The following is a 22,405-nucleotide window of genomic DNA, read 5'->3' as shown; positions in this document are numbered from 1 at the left end:
AAGGGATGAAATCTTGCCATTTGCAACAACATGGATGGAACTAGAGAGAGCATAATGCTAAGCAAAGTAAGGCTGTCAGAGAAAGACAAATACCATATGATTTCACTCACGTGGAATTTAAGAAACAAAACAAACAAAGGGGGAAAAAAAGAGACACACCAAAAAACTGTCTCTTAACTATAGAAAACAAACAGGTGGTTGCCAGAGGGGTGGCGGTGGTGGTGGTGGTGTGGGATGGGTGAAACAGATAGATTAAAGCGTACATTTACCTTCAAGAGCACTGAGTAATATATAGACTTGTTGGGTCAATAGACTGTATACCTGAAACTAATATAACACTGTATGTTCACTACACTGGAATTAAAAGAAAAAAAGCCCTCCCAAACTGTCTTCTCTAGAATGTTTAGTGTTTTAGAAAGGGCTTGCTTTACCTTCTGGATTTTTTTTAATGTTTATTTATTTTTGAGAGAGAGAGTGTGAGCAGAGGAGCGGCAGAGAGAGACAGAGGGTGGGGGAGGGAGGATCCGAAGGGGACTCTGTACTGACAGCAGGGAACCCAATGCGGGGCTTGAACTCATGACCTGTGAGCTCATGACCTGAGCCCAAGTTGGATGCTCAACTGACTGAGCCACCCAGGTGTTATGTACCCAATGAGTTTTTAAATCCTTTCCTCTAGGGAAGTTAATTGGCCAGGTTTTTCTTTATACCTGGGACCCTACAAAAATCCCCAGGCCAGGGGAAATGAATGTGTTAATTCTTTTTTTTTTTTTAAATTTTTTTTTCAACGTTTATTTATTTTTGGGACAGAGAGAGACACAGCATGAACAGGGGAGGGGCAGAGAGAGAGGGAGACACAGAATTGGAAACAGGCTCCAGGCTCTGAGCCATCAGCCCAGAGCCTGACGCGGGGCTCGAACTCACGGACCGCGAGATCGTGACCTGGCTGAAGTCGGACGCTTAACCGACTGCGCCACCCAGGCGCTCCGAATGTGTTAATTCTTAAAAAAATTTAATGTTTTTATTTATTTGTGTGTGTGTGTGTGTGTGAGAGAGAGAGAGAGAGAGAGAGAGAGAGAGAGAGAGAGAGAGACAGAGTGAGTGGGGGAAGGACAGAGAGAGAGACACACACACAGAATCCGAAGCAGACTCCAGGCTCTGAGCTGTTAGCACACAGCCCCATGCGGAGCTCGAACTCATAAACCGTGAGATCATGATTGGAGCCAAAATTGGACGCTCAACCAACTGAGCCACCCAGGCCAGGGGAAATGTATTTGCCCACCATGAAATCCGATAGTGATGTGCCAGCTATCTCTGCAGCTTTCGCCTTTTGGAATCAAGTCAAAAGGTTATTCTTTGATCCCTAAGTATTTATGAGCTTTTTGCCCGTAAGTATTTTCTTACTTTTTCCTTCTTTTTTTCTAAGACATTTAAGTAGATTATCTTCCTATGTTTCTATGATATTTTTAAGTTGTAGCTTAAGGTTTGAAGTTTTAAGAAACCTAGAGAAGGGATATTTTCTTCTCTTGAATAACACATTAAGAGGAAAGGGAAAAAGAATTCTATTCTTGTGCTTTTGGGCCTTCATCCAAACCTACAAAGCCTCCTGTTCAAACTGGAAATGAAAAAGAAGCCTGTGAAAGGCATCTCTCTCTGCTGGTTCGAAACTCTCCTGCAGGCTGGGAGGAAGACAGGGGTGGGTAGGCCATTGTCGCCAACAGCTTACCCTAGTTCCTTCCACACAGGGGACAGATTCTACGGTACATAATTCCAGTATTTCTTTTCTTTTTCTCTCCCATTTGTTCATAAGATTTTCTATTAATTCATCCCCCACTTCCCCTTCCCAAAATCTTCAAATCTGCTCAAAAAACAAAACAAAACAAAACAAAACAAAACAGAAAAACAGGCCCTGGATTTACTCTGCTCGCTGTGCCTGGCGTCATGGAGATGTAGCCTTTGTGCCATCTTCACGGTGCTTTGCGCAAAGCTGCCTCCTCCCACCCTCCATGAGATAGGAGGCATGATGGAAATCCTCTCTCCTCTCGAGGTCTGCCTGGGACTTGTGTCTGAGGCCTCCCTCCAGCAAAACGGAGTTCTGAATTCTTTTGGGCTCGCCTGGCTCTGGTTGGGCTTTGTATGAGTAAGGGACGCAGCTATTGCTGAGGTGACCCAAGCTGACTCTTGACAGGGGTGGATAATTTGCACCAGGAACTGCACAACCAGGCACGACCCCATGCAGGGATGATTGCCTCCAATCCTCCAATTACACCTTCCAGAATCACTACATATTCCTCAGTCCATCAGGGTTTAGGCGTGGACACTACATTTCCACCTTCAGAATACTGTTACCGTGACCATGATTAAGTAGAACGGACATTTTATGACACTGCCCTTGCTCCGGAAGTAGCAGAGTGGCAAGCCAGTACTCGGAGGTAATCGAATGATGCCAGTCAGGCATCTGACATTTAAAGCTTTTAGGGAAGGACTAAGGAACGACATGATTTAAAGTGAAAACAACAACACTAAAGAAAAAAAAAGAAGGAGTGTTGAGAATGGAAAGTGACATCTGCTGTTGGACTGATGTGCCAGACTGTCTATTTGGAAGGCTGTTCACACCATTCCATGCGATGCTCACGGTGGAATTAAGAAGTGGGTGTTTTGTAGTTCTGAAGATGAGGCCAAGGGGAGCTGAAGAGTTTGCTCAAGGTTACAGAACCTGCAAGTGCGGAAGCTGGATTCAAACTCACATTCAAGTCCGTCCTCCATTTTCTCTGTGGGTTCTGAGATGGCCATGACCAGTTACTTCTATCACGTTAACAATACAGGTCTTGAAATGTCAAGTCAGAGCCAGGAGACTCATTGGAGAGCAGGAGACGTCACGGGACCACAGTGAGGCTGTGTGTGCTCCAGCGACTTTAATGATGGTGGTGACCTCTAGTCCACCACTCAGTCGCTCTGCAGTCCTGGGACCATGCTCCCTCTAATTTTGGCCTTTATCTGAGCGACCAACAAACGAATGTTTGAGAAGCAAACAGAACTCCCTAAACTCGGAAAATGGCTTCAGACTATTTAAAGGTATGTATTTTTCCAACTGCAATTCTGGTTTGGCAGACGAACGTGAAAATTTTTATAGGAAAAAAAGTGCAGACGAGTGAATTAGGGGATATTTTTGTGCCTCCGGATGATAAATTCTTGCTAAACTTGGTGCGGTGAAGGGATCATAATGAAGAAGTGTTTGCAGCAGCCTGGGTGACAGCTAATTCACATCCACTGCTTTCATACACTGTAGATTTCCCTGTTTCTGTAGCAATAAACCATTGGAATGTTTTGAAAATTTCAATGTAGTCAGACTCAACCACACATTCAAGGCTTTCAGACACATTAGGTATTCACTGAATGCTTACTAAACAAATGAATCAATCAATAAATACAGCTTACACCTATATGTTCCCACCCCTACAAAACAAGAAAGAGAGGGAAAGTCTTTGTTTGGATCTTATATCCTAAAAAAATTTTGTGATATATTCTGTATCCAATAAAATTCTGCTTTTTTAAAAAAATTCTTTAATGTTTATTTTTGAGAGAGGGGAGACAGAGTGAGAGCAGGGGAGGGGCAGAGAGAGAGGGAGACACAGAACCCGAAGTGGGCTCCAGGCTCTGAGCGGTCAGCACAGAGCCCGACGTGGGACCGTGAGATCATGACCTGAGCGGAAGTCAGAGGCTTCACTTACTGAGCCACCCAGGCGCCCCTAAAATTCTGCTTTTTTTAATACCAAATCACAATAACTAAAAAGCTTTAAGATTTGGGGTTCTGTCTTTAGTTTTGTATCAACCTACATGAAGGACCAAGCCTTGGTGAGAAGCAATACTACCCAGCGGTGAAGAATGCGAACTTCCAGTCAAATGCCTGCATCCAAATCCCAGTCCTCCTACTTCGTGCCTTGTGAGCACTGGCCAAGTTGCTACACCCATTTGTGTCTCAATCTCCTTCTCTGTCAAATGGGGATGATAATAATAGCACCTACCTCATAGGGTTGTCATGAGTGTTAGGTGATGTTAACACCATCACAGAGCTTAGCACACCGTTCAACCCATAGTAAGTTCTCAGCGAATGTCAGCTGTCTTCACAGCAGGAATTAAACACTGAAGTTTTTTTTTAAGTTTATATATTTATTTTGAGAGAGAGAGGGAGAGTGCACGTGAATGGGGGAGGGGCAGAGAGAGAGAGAGAGAGAGAGAGAGAGAGAATCCCAAGCAGGCTCTACACTGTCAGCACAGAGCATGGCATGGCCCTTGGACCTGCCAACCTCGAGATCATGACCCGAGCCGAGATCGAGAGTGAGACCAAGCCGCCCAGGAGCCCCAACATTGAGGATTTTTATTAGGACGTGCGTTAGTTTCCAGGAGCTACCATTGCAAAGTGCCACCAATTGGGTGGTTTAAAACCACAGAAGTTGCTTCTCTTGCAGTTTTGGGGTGGAAGTCCAAAATGAAGGTGTTATCAGGGCTATGCTTCCTCTGAAGGCTCTAGGGGAGGGTCCCTCCTGCCTCTTCTGGCCTCTGGTGGCCCAGGCATCCCCTGGCTTGTGGCTGCACCGCTTGAACCTCTGCCTGCATCTTCACGTGGCCTTCTCCCTTGTGACTGTGTGTCTGTATGCGTCCTGGCCTCTTCTTCTAAGGTCGCTCTCATTGGATTTAGGATCCACCCTAACCCAGTATGACCTTGCCTTAATCACATCCGCAAAGACCGTATTTCCAAGCAAGGTCACGTTCTAAGGTTCCCGGGGGGACATGAATTTGGGGGAGGTAGACACTATTTAGCTACTATAGCATTTAATTATGAAAATTAAATATAGAAATTGTTGTAGCCATGAGAGGTCTGCTTTTTCTTGCCTCTGGTTTAAAAACACAGAGAGAGTTTGCTTCTAAAGATGTGGGTAATTTCTGGTTTGAATAAAACTGAGGTTGATAGTCATAAAATTTTCCAGGGTTTTAGGGTTTGACTCTCTAAGAAGAAATGGGCCTAATTAGCGAAAACTAGCCTTGGCATGGCCAGGCAACCATCCATTTGGTCCCCCGTGTAGGTCCCCACTGATCCTGGAGATGATACACCCAGACCCACAGCTGAACCATGAGCACCAACCCCCCCCCCCCCACAAGCCAGCGCGCCTATTAATATGCAGGTGGCCCTGGGAGAGCTAATGCCTGAGCTGGTGATCAAATCTTTATAGATACATTTGAAGAAAGCTGGGAGCCTCCCTGATAAGAGGCTACAGGAAGGCAAAAAGATCTTTCTCGTGTATATAGATTTGCTGGCAGGGGATCGTGAGTAAAAGTGCAGCATCTACAAAGCAAAAGGGAGTCGTCAGGTGCGAGTTGCTTGAATCCAGCCCTGTCCTCCTGAGCTTAATGACATGGCAGCTCATGGTAATTTGATTTACAAACACAGCCATATATTCCCTGAAGAGAAAGAGAAATAGGGAAAGTAGGTAGGGGAGGTGGAAGGATTGAGTCAGAGATAGAGGCTGAGACAAGGAATGTGCTCCCAGGGTGTGGGGGATGGAGAATAAGAGAGGGGGAGGAGGTAGATGCAGATCGAGGTGGTGGGGGCCGAGAGCTGGAGGGGAGAGGAAGAAATGAGGGAGGGGGGAGGGAAGGAAGGAAAGAAGGAGAGGAAGAGAGAGAAACAGAGAATTTAAATAGCGTGTGCCGTTTGCCACCATTCCCCTGGTGGCCTCATTCCCGGGGAGACCCTTGGCTGGTTTGCCCCCTTGGCTACATTGGGTCCTTGCCTGTCCTAGCGTGCACCTCGCGCGTGGCTGAGTGTGACACAAATGTCTCAAGGTTTTTATTTTCATACACCTTGGCCCCAACAATGCCATCCCTCCTCTAGTGCCCGCAAGCAGGGTAAAGAACTGGGCTCTGTTCAGTGCAGTGAGAGATGAATCTTTCGAGGCCAATTTAACTCTATGCAATTTTCACCGGAGACCCTACTCCGTTCCAGATTGCATGGTCAGGTTGTGTCTGATTTCTGGTTCACAATTAGATATTGTCCAAGCAGAGACAGTTGACCTTTGATCAGAACTCTGCCTCTTAGTACTGTTCTTCCCCCAAACAGGAACAAACGAGGAAGTCAGAGAATACGTCAGTGTATAAAGAGTAGAAAATATAGCACCACAGAAATGAAAGTAAATACAGGGTTTTTACCTCCCCTAAAAATAATGGAAGTCACTATTTTGGTGTGTTTTCTTAGAGTTTGCTTTCCTCCTGTGTGCGTGTGTGCGTGTGTGTGTGCGTGTGTCTGATTTTGTAAAAACATGTAATCAGAGTGTCCATGGTAAAGCGGGACCTGCCTCATTCACGTAGCAAAATGTTGTGAGCATTCCTCACATCCACAAGTGCAGACCTGTATTATCCAAGGACGGCCCACGAAGGACTTGCATGAACTCACTCTTCGGCAGGTGACTGTGGCCACTCTCTCTAGAGGTTGAGTTTTTTGGCTACGGCCCCACTGCAAGGGTGTGGTTATAGGAGCTGCACATGGCTCGAGTCTCCCTGGGAGGTGACCCAGAAACAGAGGGGGCACCTGGCTGGGGGCGTCACAGGGAAGATGCAGTCCATGAAGGAGCTTGCAAATGAAGCTCGATTGCCTTCAACCAGAACTACCATTTTTCTCCCCAGGTCAAGAGGATACCTGTATTGACTCAGAAAGAGGCCCACAGATACTTTCCAAATATGTTTTTCGGCTTTTATTTTTGTTTTTGTTAAAGCCCTGAATTGAGTCAAACGTAAACTTGCCCTGCTAAACAGACATTAAGAGAATATTTAGGTGTCCTTTGTGTAAATTCTTTGAAATAATGTCATGGGAAACACACAAGCTTCGTTTAGCTTTGTCTCTAACGTTGGCTCCTGCCTTTCTATTTGTGAATATTGCTTATTAACCCCCAGAAGTTTTGTATGAGCCACTGTGTTTAACCCAACTCTCCAAAAAAATGAGGGCATCATGATATTCTTTAGATTGGTACTTATGTAGTGGAATCTCCCAGGCATTAAGACTTACTTGATTGCACTCAGACATCACTTTGGCAATGGAATGACTGCATTAAATTAGCATCGAGCACAATGGATGGTAATTGCAAGACTGTCATTTCTACAAGTGCAAAATTAATGTGTTCTGCAAACCCATCCCATTGTGTGGCACAGGAAAATCATGGAACCGTGTTATTCCGAGCAGAAAAAAAGCCCTGTAATAGCACTGTTAACGTGGTATGCCATTATTCAGCAATGGTGTTCTTTTCCACCTCTGTTGTTGTCTTGCGCTCATTCCTCAAACCCTGCCTGACCTCATTTGTATGCTCATATTGTAGCACCGCCAGAGAGTAGCCTGGATGTACAGAGAATGTTATGGAACAATTCCTCCTTCTGTGTGGCATCTTGTGTGAATAATGCCAGCATAAACCATCCCCCATGTATTCATGAGAGTATGAATAGGCTACTTATGTAAAGCTTCTTATTAAGAGATATACCGACCGTTTACAGAAAACTTTACCCAAATACTATACATTCATTTAGACAGGGAAGAGTGATTTACATGCACTTCAGGGGGAGCTTAGGCAAAGCGCCAGCTGTCCCGGGCTCCGTCCCTCTTGTTTACGCATGGGAACGGAAGCCACAGACCAGGTAAGGGCATTTCTTCCAGTCACGGAAGAATCACGGGGTGTATCTTGAATGACAACATGTATATGCATTGGGCTCCCGTAGTCTGCTGATTGGCCCTGCAGGATTTATTAGGGATTAAAGACTCACTCAAGCCTGAACTACTGCACCAGTAACAGGTGCTCGAAGCTGACTGATCAGAGGTGGTGATCATTCCTGCAGTTCGGCTCAGGCTGAGAACCACGCATAGAGGCATCGTGAGTCCGGGTTCTAATAATGAAAGTGACAATAACTGGCCAGACAGGTTTCCTTGTGAGTCCAGCTCAAATCCAGTCTCTTGGCAGCCAGGGCTGGGGGGTGGGGCGGGCATCCGGACTGCCGGCTGTCCTGACTGATCCACAGCAACAATCCATCAGTCTTCGAGCCCGCCGACAGACCCCCTCTGACCTCCCTGAGTTGGAGGGTCAGGCCTGAGTCCACCTTTCAGAGGCCACCTACTCTGTCACTCACCATTAAGGTGTTATGGGGATATTTGCTTTGGAATGTTCTAGCCCGTGCGTGGTCTGCCGGAATTGGGCTGAGATTCCTCACACACATATCCGGAGCTCCTCTCCTTTTAGCGAATGACAGAGATCAGAGAATGAATGGTTCAGAGAATGAATGGACAGAGATCAGAGAATGAATGGGAGACTTCTCACCTAAGGCGGGAGAAGAATTCTGAACACTTTACTCTTGGAATAGAGCACACTGTGGACGGTTGAACAAACCACGAAATAGATGATTTGGGCTTATCTGTAAAAACGGCCGTGGAAAGTGGCTCTGCCTTACCCTTGTTGCAGAAGGTCCCATCGTAGGCCGTGTTGGAGCAGTCACAGGAGTAGCCGTGGTACTTCTCCAGGCACCTGCCCCCGTTCTCACAGTTGGCCCCGTAGCTGGTGCAGTGGCCCGAACATCCAGATTTGAACCCGGACGTGACCTTGGCCCTTTCCTCCAGGTCCAGCGTCACCCCGTTCATCCTCAGGGAGCGGATGCAGCCCAGGAAACCCTGCTGGCCCCCGGCACCACCTGGGAACGACAGAAGACACAGGGCTCAGACGGGACTACCTCTGCTGTGGCTCCCGGACCTAGTGGCGGGAGGCAAGGAGGCTGCTAAGTGCGGCCAGCATTCTCACTTTCGAGCCAGCCCTGCCTAACAGCAAAAGCTAGAAGCTTTTCCCCCTCAGGCCACAATGTCTAATGAAAAGAGGCTGTCTTCTGAGAAGCCATAAATTTGCCACAGAAAGAAGATGTTTGGAGATACACAAAAATCATATACACCATTTTGGAAATCTAATCTGGTTTCCTAAAGAAGTTTATAGAAATCTCTAGGTTTCCTTTTGTTGTTGTTTTGTTGTTGTTTTAATCTTATGGCATTCACTTCCAGAGCATTATCTATTGAAAGAAATATAAAGAGGCAGGGAAACATGAATATATTAGCATAGCTAACAAGTCAATTAGTTGGAAGGCATAAATCCATTTGAAATGTGACCACACGACCTGGGTCCTGGCTTTTGTCTTAGGAAATACGTGGCTTTGAAGTTCACATGAAGGCTTCCCGGGGCTTCTGGGGTGGTCAGAAGTTGGAATTGATAATTTTACACGGAAGTCAGCCATACCACAATTATTATCAGGTCAGGTTAGATTTCACCGCTTTTGTCTAAATGCCATTGCAAGACATATAGCACAAAGAGCATTTCACTGTGATTTCCTAAGTTACAGCGTTAGACAGAGGCTCATGAGCATGAAAATATTAAAATATTCCTAACAAATTTCATAGAGTCATTGGAGCATTATATCACAAGTGAATTTAATTATGTCTAGAAGAACCTTGGCTACGATTTTTTTAAGCAGCTGGTACAAAAGGAGGAGCTCAAGCTTACATACATGTCTGCGTCTTGGAGTAATGACTTTTCTGGCAATTAAATAAAATGATCGGTCATTAAAATTATTAAAAGACATATCTGCTGGGGATTTAGAAAAAAATACTGTTAACAAAGTGACCTTCTCTTGAGGGCGATGTAGTAGGCACTCTACGAAGCACCTCACTTATGTCATTCACCCGATTCACCCAATAGCCTGGCGAGGTGGGCATGATCATCATTATCCCCACTGTATGGATGAGAAGCCTGAAGCTTAGGAAAGTTCAGAGGTTTACTCAAGGAGTCATAGCTCCACAGTGGCAAAGTTGTGTTAGTTCTGTCTTAATTTTGAGCGTATGGTATTCCGTTCTGCGTTGACCACTTAATGCAGAAGAAGGGCTTCAGGGTCAGTGCCCCCATCGATGTACATGTTTCCGAGATATAGGCTGGGATGCCTTTAAAAGTGGGGTGATCAATTGGATTGTCCGTGCTTGGATGAGACTGGTAGCTGGGGATGGATTCTGATCACTTATTCTGGTATGTTGAGAAGAAGCACACCATCGAGGGGACTCATCAGACAGGGTGGGTGGATCAAAGGCTTTAGGTGCAGAGATGTATTCGTTTGCTTATGTCTGTAAATCCTCAGCCCTGAAATGGCAAGTGACTGGCTCTGTTATCTTTATAAACCCAAGCCTCGCATTCTCTCATTGTGTAGTACATAGGTTTGAATGATGATTCTCCAGGGATTGTTATTTATCAAATGAAAATAATTGAGTAGAGGATTAGTTGAAGGGAGGCCAATGCTCTGTTTGATCAAAGCTCCGGAATAGTAGATGGCAAAGGAAGTTATTAAAAACAGCCACTTTGAAGGATTTCCCATTTTGCAATCTGCTCGTCAGCCCAGCTTCATACACCCCTGCGCTGAAGAGAATTTGGGCCTTTGCTATGATTTGGAAGAATTTCAATCCGTGTGTTAAAATTTCAATTTGGTGTCTATCATTTTAGTGACCATGGCTTTCGCTTTTGCAGTCAGGGCTTTCCAAAGGGCCTTTTGTTCAATAAACGCCTAGCCGTTTAAATTTTCATTGCTAGTCAATTAAGACAATTATATCCTATCAAAATACACAGAAATTGTTAAATCATTGTTTTTCGATATCTCCTGCCCTTTTTCCTTATTACAAATGGAATAGATTTTCAGTGCGGAAACCATAAACACACTGATAAGCAAGATGAAAAAGAGAATCTGGAATGCTACTCAGCTATAACTACTTTTACTTTCGGCACATAGCCTTTTCTACTTTTAGCTATGAACATACATATGTGTGAAAAAATAAAACAAAGGAAGAAATGAGAACACGATACACACGTTGGTTTGGAATTTGCTTTTTGCACTTAATATATCATAAAACGTTCTCCAAGCAATAAACGTACAACTGGAACATCTCGTTTGCCATCTGCGAAGCATCTCATCTTGTGAATGCTCTGTAACTTATTTTGCCATTCCTACCATTGGGCTTTTAAGCTTACTCCCATTTTCATTTTACGGGACACTAATAAATACCCTTGTAAAAACCTTTGCACACTTGTTCAATATGTCCTTAGAATTAATTCTTAGAAGTGAAGTCACTGGACACAAAGGCAGATACATTTTAAAAGCATTTGGAGCACATTTTCCTCTAAGAATTTGTCAATCTGTATTTCACGGGTAGGGCATGAGATTCCCACCTTTTCCACGTCTATTGGAATACTTGGGAGATTGCTTTTGAATTTATAGGCTAAAAAAAAAAAGAAGAAGAGCTTATTGTTTTAATTTGCATTGCTTCAAACACTGTGAGTTGAATACATTTTTATGTTCTCACCACTCTTAGTTTTTGGTTCTTCATGTCTTTTCCTATTTGGGGGAAATAGGAGAGGGTATGTTTCTTATTGATCAATAACAGTATTTTTGGCTTTAACTCTGTTATAAATTTGGCGACTATATTCTTCCAGACTGTGTCTTTAACTTATATATGGTGTTTCTTCTTCTCTACGAATGTTTATGTTGTTTATATAGTCCCCTCCATCTTTCTTATTTGCACAATTTGTGCCTTTGGTATTAAGCTTTTATAAAGCCTAATCTAAAAATAATATAATAAACCCAATCCAAAATAATATAATTATTCAACCATATTTTCTTCTAGCACTTTTATGATTTTACTTCTCTTAGCACTGTGATCTTCAATCTACCCAGAACGTATTGTAATTTAGAAATAACTTCTAGTGAATGGGTCTTACTAATAGTTGCAAGTTTGGAGAAGAGTGTTTTCAATGTTAAGACGAAAAAAAATTTTTGGAGATTTGAAAAGGTCCAGTTGGCAGAACAAATAAATCTAGGCTAGATCATATTTTTATTATATCACTAAGGTAAACGGATTTATGTGTATGTACTTAATTATTTCTGTATACAGTCCTCAAGGGGTTTTGCTGTCTCTCTGCCTCTTTGTCTTTGATTCCTTCTGGTCGTGGCCATTCTGAGGCTCTACATCTATCAGTCATTCTGCCTCTGTGTCTGTATATCTCTCCCTATCAGGGCTGTTGACCATTCTGGGTTAGGTGCGTGGGTCTCATCAAGTCACTTAATCTCTCTCAGCGTCCGGTTTTCCTGTCCATAAAAAGGGGGTTTGAACTAGATTCTGTCTCTGGTTCCTTCCAGCTCTAAATTAGTCCAGCTCGTGATGTACAACCTCCCTCTGTGTTTATGTGTCTCCGTCTCTTTATTTCAGTAAATTACTCTCAGTTTCTCCTAACTTTACTTCTTTGAACCATTGCCTGACCTTCCCCCCACTTCTGTTAATTGACCATAAAATATGACTGTGTTCTAATTTTTATTTGTTGCATTCATTACATAAGGTTTTGTACTCCCTCTTCTTAATTTATAAAGCAGGTAAATGGAATACTCCATTTCTCTCTGTATAAAAGAAAACTAAATAAATTATGCACTTTTCTTACTTAGATGACCCCTGATTTATTAAATGGGTCAGTGAACTGGAAAGTACTTTTACTGATCTAGTCGATATGATGGAAAAAATGTTTTGTTCCAAAAATGGTCATTATGTGTTATGCAAAAGATGTTAATACACTAGAACTGGTGATAATTACTTGAGTTCAACTTATGTGCTCTATAGAAATATTTTTTTGGTGACAAATGTCAGAAGTTTAAATTGTAGGTCTGCAAGCAAAAATGCTACTTAACCTTTGTTAATTAAAAAATCAACACACTGTCATTGGAGAGCGCTCCCTGCCTTGCGAGGGCTTTATGCACATTAGTCAGACCTGTGATAATTATCCAAGGTGAGATGTGGGTTTAATTTGTAAATAATTTTTCATGTGAAATGCTATTCCAGTATTGCAATTAAAGATTAATTATGAAAAGACTTTATCTACCCATAATGAATAATACAACCGCCAAAAGCACAAAGGATTGGGGCAAAAAGAATCAGGTAGTAAATGAAGCAAAACAGGTGAAAATAATGATCAAGAGGAATTCTAAAAATATAATGTTGTCAAACTCAGAGCTTAGTCTTTTTCTAAGGAGCTAAGTAGGATTCCAGAGTATCCTTGCCTAGAGAGACTGGCCATTCATTTACCCCAGAAAGGAATCACACCAAGGCTTACACATGGGAAATCTAATGTATCCATCAATAATTATTTATTTCATATCTACTATGAACCAGTCCTTGTCTAGATGTTTGGAAGGTCTTTAGAAAGTCCTCACCCTTGGAAAGCTTATCAACTTGCAGAGGGGAAGGGAAAAATTGAACAATAAACTCAATAAGCATGTGAAGTACATTGTGTGTTAGAAGGTAACGTCCACTATGAGAAAAAGAAGTCAGGTAGGGTTAAGTGTGATCAGGAGTAGGAGTGGTGTGGGGGTGGTTACAATTTTAAATAGGGCCATCAGGATAACTTCACTGAGGAGCTAACAGAAAGAGCATCCAAGGGGCGCCTGGGTGGCCCAGTCGATTAAGACTCTGACTCTGGATTCCAGCTCAGGTCATGATCTTGAGGTTCAGGAGTCTGAGCCCTTTGTCGGGCTCCGCGCTGACTAGGCGGAGCCTGCTTGGGATTCTTTCTCTCCCTCTCTCTCCCCTTCTTCTGCCTCTCTCTCTCTCTTTCTCTCTCACAATAAATAAATACACTTTTCTTTAAAAAAGGAAGAGTATCCAAGAGCATATCCCTGGGAAGAGGGCTTCAGGATAAAGAGGCAGGGGGGTGCTGCCCGCAGGTGGGGGGAAACAGGTGGGAGGGGAAGGACGGGTATAAAGGGGAGTTGCTGCACGGTGCTGAGAAACACAAAGCCACTGGCCGGTTCACATGTGCAAGGTGTTGGGAAAGGCATTGCTAAAGACACAGAGGAGACCTACTTCTTGCCCGAGGGTTAATGGCAAGCGTCACTCACGGTACGCTGTGACGCAAGGCACAGTGTGACAGACCAGAGGCAGCAAACGGGGGTGAGGAAAGCATGAGCTGTGGTCACAAAGACCTACTTTCAGGGGCGCCTGGGTGGCTCAGTTGATTAAGCGCTGACTTCAGCTCGGGTCATGATCTCAAGGTTCGTGAGTTGGAGCCTCTCGTAGGGCTCTGTGCTGACAGCTCAGAGCCTGGAGCCTGCTTCCCATTCTGTGTCTCCCTCTCTCTCTCTGTCCCACCCCGATGCACGCTCTATCTCTCTCTGTTTCTCAAAAGTGAATACATGTCAAAAAAATTAAAAAAACAAAAACAGGGGCGCCTGGGTGGCTCAGTCGGTTGAGCGGCCGACTTCGGCTCAGGTCATGATCTCGTGGTCCGTGAGTTCGAGCCCCGCGTCGGGCTCTATGCTGACAGCTCGGAGCCTGGAGCCTGCTTCGGATTCTGTGTCTCCCTCTCTCTGACCCTCCCCCGTTCATGCTCTGTCACTCTCTGTCTCAAAAATAAATAAACGTTAAAAAAAAAACAAAAACAAACATCTACTTTCCTACATTGGCTTTGCTGCTCACTGCCTGTGTGATCTCCCCAGGCCCTCTGGGGCTCCAGTCTCCTGGCGTGTGAAATTAGCATAACAATAAGCACCTTGCAGGGTCATATTAATAACGGAGGATAATACATTCCTTTGTGGTAATGCTCAGTTAATGGTAGCTGTCGTTATTACTGTTATTTATTATAAACAAAATTCTACAGAAGTACAGACTTGGAATAAATTAAATAGGGCTAAGGTGAGCGTACAGAAACCTGAATCCTTTGGTGTTTTGGAAAGCACTGCGTCGCCCCCAAATCCCTACGTTGAAGACTAACACCCAGTGTGATTATATTTGGGGGATAGGGCCTTTACAGAGGTAATTAAGGTTAAATGCGACCGTAAGGGTGAGGCTCTCATCTCCTGTGAGATGAGACACACGGGGCTGTGTGCACACAGGAAAATGGCCTTGTGAGGACATAGTGAGAAGCAGCGGTCTACAAAGCTAGGAGAGAGGCCTCAGGAGAAACCAACCCTGGCATCTGGATCTTGGACTTCCGGCTTCCAGAAAAGGTTTGTTATTTAAGCCCCTGATCTGTGGGTATGTTGTTATGGCAGCCTGAGTAGGCTCATACAGTGAGTAAAGGGTTAGCATCAAGCTTGGCTGGTCCAGGCCTGCCTGAGAGAAAGACCTTTGAACTGCACTGTGTTCCTGGAAGATCCGGGATTAGGCCGGTGTGTTCTTTCTCTCTTGTCTGCTGTGCGGGACCGTATTTGCATTTGGGGAGCTGTGAGCTGGCACGAAGGCCTTGCACCGGTGATTGGGAGGGGATAAAAGACTGGTGTGACTTCTCTGGGTCCAGATGACCCCCCCCACACTTCTCCAGGGCAGCCACTCCTGGCCTGTGCTCGTGAGCGGGCAAACACGACTATGTGCTTGGACAGGCCTGGCCTCCCTCATTGCAGATGCCGTACCTGCTGTATCTCTCACTCTACATGTTACCACTGTCTCTTAGGTCTTGATGCTCCACTTGAACCCATAAGAAAAGAGCCTGCAGTGTCAGTACAGGTGTGTAAAATAAACCGCCATTACTGGTTAAGATGAGGGCCTCAGAATGGCGAAGATTTCTCAGGAGTGGGGAGAGTTGAAGGATGGGATCACATTATTCAGTGCAGCTGCATGATCGACAAGTATTGATCAGGGAAGCCTATGTCAGCTAGATATCGGAGGGCATGTCTGAAAAAGTTTTTACACAGAGAGTGCGGGTTTGGAGACTTGCTTTTGCAGATAATGTTCGTGAGTGCTCATTCATAACTTCACTCAATAGAATAGATTTTTTCCTAAAGTTCATTATCACTGCATGGATTTTCTTATGTCCTCAGGGCAAAGGACATGCAGAATCTGTGAATCCAAACTATTTAAACTAGAAGGAGACTTCAAAATAAAGGCCGAGGGAATACTGGGTTTCTGATAGCACAGAACAGTTATGCGCATCTAAATGTGAGTTGCTCTGAGATGGGGAGGATGTAGGAGGTCTGAGTTCATTCTGGAGGCCACAGTGGCAGGGCAAGCATAATAAATTACTACCTGTTTCAAAAGCTAATATTAGGCGGATACTGGCTGTACAAGATACTCTTCCAAACTACATGTTCTAACTCTCAGAGATAATTATTATCATCCTTACTTTATAGGCGAAGAAACTGAGACCAAGAGACTCGATGTGCCCAGTGTTAAACAGCTAAGAAGTGGCCATTGGCCATAATTCATTGCCAGGCTATCTGGCTCTTAAGCTTGCACTGTTGCTAATGGCTGCCATCTTGATTTTTGGGCTTGCATCACAGGAGATTCTTCTACGTATGTTTCTAGGCATTGCTCTGCTTAAATGGAAAATGCTGACAGAATGATTAATGTAAGTCATTCACTGCTTGGAAAAATACTGTCCCTGAAGCCACAAGGATGGCTGAAGCCAAAAAGGGAATGCAGTGCTGACCGTTCAGAACCAGGAACAGAGCTGTCCACACCGATCTCAAGGTCAACAGAGAGACCATTTCTTTGATGCTGTTATTGAAATTATATTTTTGCTTGGTTCAAAAGCTCAAGTTCAACTTTAAAACCAGAGCAGCTATGGGTTTTAGCCCCAGCTGGTGGGTGGTGGCTCACCGCCCCCCCCCATACCCGGTCTGACAGTGCTGGTTCAGAGGGCAGCTCGTGGCATCAATTAATACAGTTCCAAGTCCCTTAGAGAAGTGGGGGCTGAGAGAGAATACAGCGATAAACCACCACATCTTAGATCCAAACGTTAGAGTATTCACAGCACTTTAGTAGATTTCAACGCAAACCCCAAATTTAAATACATCAGCTTAGAACTCCAGGTATTTCTTTTACAAATATCTGTAGGTTATTGTTCCTGTTATGTGTCCTGCTGGTGAATACTGCTTATCTTTGGAGCAAAATAAGCCTCTTCTTTCTGTTGGTTTTAATGTATTTAACATATCCTAGATTCTCTCTCTCTCTCTCTCTCTCTCTCTCTCGGACGGACACACACACACACACACACACACACACACACACACACCCCAGGACGGGAACTTGAACTGGGCTGATTCACCTCTCTCTCTGTCTTCATTATCTGTCTTCTAAAGTCTTTACTTTTTAAACAACCAGATCTGGTCTCTTTCATCCAGAGTCAAGAACCCCCAGTGCTCCTTCCACCTGTTACTTTGTTGTCCCCCTTGCAGACTGCAGACTTCAAACAAGGCTTTGCAGATGCTAGTCCCAGGATTTATGGATCTGGGAGGGATCGGAATGGCTCTGATCACCACCCTCCCAGGATGTATGAGCTTTCCAAGACACGAGGGTGGAGGAACAGAAGAGGAGCTGTGGGGATGGAGGGGAGGGAACGAGAGGAGCTAGCAGAGAGGCTGAGGACAGAACAGTGCCACGTTCTGAGGTCAAGACTGCACGGACGCCTTGGGTATGACGGGCAGGTCACGGAAAACAAGGAAACGATGAGAGGCTATTTGATCTGCTTATTTTTGAGACAGACCTTTAGGTGTAGTACTGAGAGAACAGCTCTAGTGGGTGAAGATACACCTCTGGTTGAAGAATCAGTTACAGCAGAAGATGGCTGTCCCTGCCTGGGTGGGAGGGAGGCTTTTTGAAGTTGTGCGTGGGGACGTGAGAGACACCTGGAGGTGGGAACGGGAAGGGGTTGACGTGGATGGGAACTAGCCCTTCCACATCCCGAGATGAACGTCTTCTCCTCCCGCTCAACTTTCCTTGAGGAGCACAGCCCAGGGCCTGAGCGTTAACTTCTCCCCTCAGGCAGACAACACTGGAGGATGCATTTTGTAATCTCAAGGGAACGGACATGAGCTCGCATGTTGACAAGGCCTTGGAGGAAAGCCCACGCTATGAGGGAAGGACTCCTGTATCGGGAGGGACAGAAATGCAAGACAGCAGGCACACAGGAGCCAACATAATCGTCATCTTAATTACTGCGCTGACATAAAAGAGCAGCGAGATTAGCATAATGATTCCTCCGTGATACTGGAAACATGGGGCCAAGACAAACCATTATGAAGAAGAATTGGTTGGAGATGTCGAGAATTAGAAAACCATAATATAATAATAAATAAAGATTTCTAAGGAGGGATTGGAGAGCAGACTAGATAGAGCAGAAGAACATTTTAGGCGGTTGAAATATGGGGTCAATAAACCATCCTCAAAGGCAACGGGAAAGGATAAAGTGGTTAAAATAATAAACAAAAAGTTAAGGACTGTGGAGGGCAGAAGTGTTGTCATGTGTGTACCAATAACCTCAAAAGAAAAGGGAAACTGGGGGGAAGGAACTGTTTGAAGAAATAATGACTCAAAATATTCTAGAACAGAATGAAGAGGCTCCTACTAAACAGAGTATATACGATATACTAATAACAGAAGTATATAAGATATATATTAATACTAAACAGATTAGATAAGAAAAAACCCCACACCTATGCCTATAGCTGTGGTTCTTAACCAGAGCCCCAAAGCCCAGGCATTTGTGTATGGGAATCAGGAGGCTGGAGAATAGGATGGGACACACCTTCCATGTTCAAAATTTTCACTAGCCTTTTAATGAAAATTTAGCACATTCTTCAATTAGGACTGTAGGGAAAATTGCAGCAGGATTAGCGGTATCTGCATCATGACTGCTGATAGAAAATCATAGATATGTTCCTATTACATTAGAGTTATAGATCTTTTGAAGTATCATTTATGATCATGAGGAGTTTGAACTTCAGGTAGTTATAGATCTGATGCTAGGTCTTGTTATTTACAGCACTAATATTACTATTGTATCACTAATTTTCTGTTTTAGATGTTTGATAATTTCACTATGCTTGGTTTCTTTCGTAATTTAGTATATTTTATGTTACTCATATAAAACATCTTTCTGGGAAGAGGAAAACAGGCTTTAGCAGACTGGCCCCCAAAAGGCTGAGAGTGCTGCATTAAGTGAAGAAACATTAAAAGAAAAGAGAAAGAAGTTCAATAATGAGAATGTAGCTTACATCTAACTTCTCAAGAGCAACATTGTTGATAAAAAACAGTATTGATTTAAATATGGCCACCAGTAAAGATATTTGTAAGCATGTGTCTTGGAAGGATTCACCTATGCACTCTTTCTTCTTAAAAAAAAAGTTTATTTATTTTTGAGACAGAGAGAGAGAGAGAGAGAGAGAGAGAGAGAGAGAGAGAGAATGAGTGGGGGAGGGACAGAGAGAAAGGGAGACAGAGAATCTGAAACAGGCTCCAGGCTCTCAGCTGTCAGCACAGAGCCGGACACGGGGCTTCAACTCACCAACTGTGAGATCATGACTTGAGCTAAAGTCAGACACTCAAACGACTGAGCCACCCAGGCACCCCCCCTATGCAGTCTTCCTTCGAACTGCTCTTGAGTAAGAAGGGAACTGAATCCAAGAGGTGATAAGATATGGGAAATAAGAGTAAAAAAAAGAAAAACCTAGTAAATGCAATTAAAATAAGTATGTTGATAAGATTCTGCAATTAAAGCTCTAAATGATATCACCACGGCAGGCAGTGAGGTGGGGAAGGAGGTCAGAGTGTTCTTGGTCTTTGTGTTATTCAGAACAGTGATATTGATTTGTTTCTGTGGATGACAGGGAGAAAAAGCATAAGTATGTGTCTTAATAAGTTAGGAATAGATGCCAGAAGAATGAAAGTGGAATCTATAACTTTCAAATCAGTAGAGTAATATTCAGTTTGATCAATGGAAAGTAGACGGGGGTGGGTGGGCAGGCAAACAAATAAACAAAACATAGTAAATCAAAAACACAAGGTAAGATGGCAGAAATCTTCCCTTATTGAAATAACAGTAGTTACAATAAGTGAATAGAGATTCTCAAATTAGATTTTTAAGAGATTCTGCATTATGGTATCTGAGATACAATAAAAGGATACAAACACCTGTACAAAAGCACCAGGCAAATATTAATAGCAACCAGGAGGGCACTGCAGTAGTTTTAAGAGCAAAGATAAAACTGAGATGGAAAACATCATAGTGAATGAAGACGCCATAAATCAAAAAGATCACGAACTGACTCATTTAGCTAGCAAAACAGCCTCAAATTATACAGAGCTACCAGTGATAGACTATGGACAGAAATGGATAATTCGACCAATAAGGTTTGAAGTTTACACTCAGAAACTGATCAGACAAGCAATACTTGGTGAAGTAAGCATGCAGATCCCCTACAATGCAGTAATTTTCCTGGACATGCGCGCGCGCACACACACACACACACACACACACACACACACGTGCACACACACACACATATACATGCATGCACAGAAGAAACCCTTGAACAACAGGGGGGCGTGCATAAACGTATTCACGGAATGGCTGCAGGTGCCAAGAGTTCGGGGAATTCAGGTATCCATCTTTAGGGGACAGAATAAATAAAGTGTGGATGTACACATAATGGAACACTGTACCACAGTATTCACAGAGCTATACAAATACATCTTAAAAACCTAAGGCTGCGTGAAAAAGCAAGAAACAGATGAGATTTCTAGTACAATATCATTTATATAAATCACGACACGCAAAAGGCAATACTATCAAGTTTCCAAAACATACATATATTTTGAACAGGTATATAGAGCGTGGGGCTGGGAGGCCACACATAAAATACACTCGAGCGCGTGCCAGCAAGGGGGAGAGAACAGAGCTGGGAATTGGGAAGAAAGATGAAGCGTGACAAAGAGAAATTAGAACGAGCGAGGAACACCGCCAGGATATGACGACAGGACCAGGAGGTGAGGGTGGGCCCCGTGTGTACCTGCTGGGCAGAACCCTGGACAGGAGGGTTGATGGGAGACGGGTGTGTAGAATAAGGCATCTATGGGGTAACTGTGCTCACAGCTCTCGCTCTCGCTCTCTCTTTCTCTCTCCTCTCTCTTTCTCCCTTTCTCTCACTCGGGCTAGTGAAGTGGGGTTGTTTCACCTCCTCAGGGAATCGCCAGAGGGGCGGTGGGGCTGTGAGTTCTCATCCGCTCCTCAACAGTTGCATCGTGATACTAATTTCTTTGATTACAATCTTTTTCTGTGCAACAGCTGCCATTTATGGTCACAATCTCTAGTTCGATCCTCATAGAAAGAATAAAAAATGTATATGTGAAATTGTGAATCTGTTGAAAAAAATTCTCCATGCTGATTGCAAAGTTGGTGTCTTGGCATTAAAACGACTTTTTTGGGGGGGGCCTGGGTGGCTCAATCGGTGAAGCTTCTGACTCTTGGTTTCAGCTCAGGTCATGATCTCCCGGTTTGTGAGTTCGAGCCCCACGTCAGGCTCTGCACTAACAGCATGGAGTCTGCTTGGGATTATCTCTCCCTCTCTCTGCTCTCTCTCTCTCTCTTTCAAACTAAATAAATAAAAACATTAAAAAAAATTCTTTAAAATGACTTCTCTGGATCAGACCGTGCCCATCAGTTGTCATGAGAAAATGGGGAGGAGGACCACAGAGCCCCTGAAGCACTTGTTTGAGACACATGAGCTATTTTACGCAGAAGGTGAACAGCAGGATCGCCTCTATTCGTTTATCCCGAATCTCTCTAAACGCTTCCACGCGTGTGACCTCTGCCTTAGAAGAGTGGTCCAACACCTGTGGAAACGGGCGGTTCACAGGCTACCTTGTTGGGTCTCAAAAGAGGATAAAAGCACACTGTCAATCTGATTATGTTGGGAGTGTAAGAAACCAAGGTAAAAAATAATGTGTATCCTAACTTACTTAATATGTTAAAACTCTAACTAATAAAGAGAGAGCCAGAATTGTTAAAGCTGGTAGGCTTTGCCCACTAAAGGCCCGAGGGTAGGAAAACGTAGGGTGACTTACTTGTGGGTGGCTTCACCCGTGGTGGGGTGAAGGGGCAGGAGGCAGTTCTACGGAAGCGACCTCTGTATTTTATTTGCCCTTCTGCTTTGCAGATAGTTTACTGACTTCATCTAGTGATGTTTATACTACCATTTTACCTAGTAAATCATTTTATTTCATTATTTTCCCGCTGGCTGTGGTTTCCAGCCATACTGCTCCCTATCTGTGTCTGGGGGAGAAGCAGGGGACCAGTTATAAGGGTCAGGTCTGAAGCTCTTTGCATTAGGGTCCTAGCTAGCGTCTCGGCTACTGCCAAACAGATAAGGCCTCACCTTGAAAGAGGGAGAATGAAAACTGTATTTAGGGACTAGACTGCATTGAGATGCTATCTTTCATAAAATTATGAGACTCTCAGTCTCCTCTTTTTTTTTTTTTTTTTTTTTTTTTTTTTGGCTTCTGTTATGCTTGATTTCAGTCTGTGGTATCCAGTGAAAAAAG

General features: G+C 43.9%; 1 protein-coding gene across 5 annotated transcripts in view; it reads right to left on the bottom strand.

The window, feature by feature from the left end:
- CNTNAP2 (contactin associated protein 2) overlaps positions 1-22,405 on the bottom strand; it is a 1,965,211-nt gene that overhangs the window by 197,917 nt on the left and 1,744,889 nt on the right. For all 5 annotated transcript variants that reach the window (XM_045053282.1, XM_045053281.1, XM_023250688.2 and 2 more), the window contains one exon: positions 8,482-8,718. In XM_045053282.1, the coding sequence (XP_044909217.1) occupies positions 8,482-8,718 (237 nt within the window). The remainder of the gene's footprint in view (positions 1-8,481; positions 8,719-22,405) is intronic.

Source organism: Felis catus, chromosome A2, assembly GCF_018350175.1.
Source record: "Felis catus isolate Fca126 chromosome A2, F.catus_Fca126_mat1.0, whole genome shotgun sequence".
Lineage (NCBI taxonomy): Eukaryota > Metazoa > Chordata > Mammalia > Carnivora > Felidae > Felis > Felis catus.
Note: the sequence above shows the minus strand (reverse complement) of the source record. Positions and strands in the feature narration are given on the sequence as shown.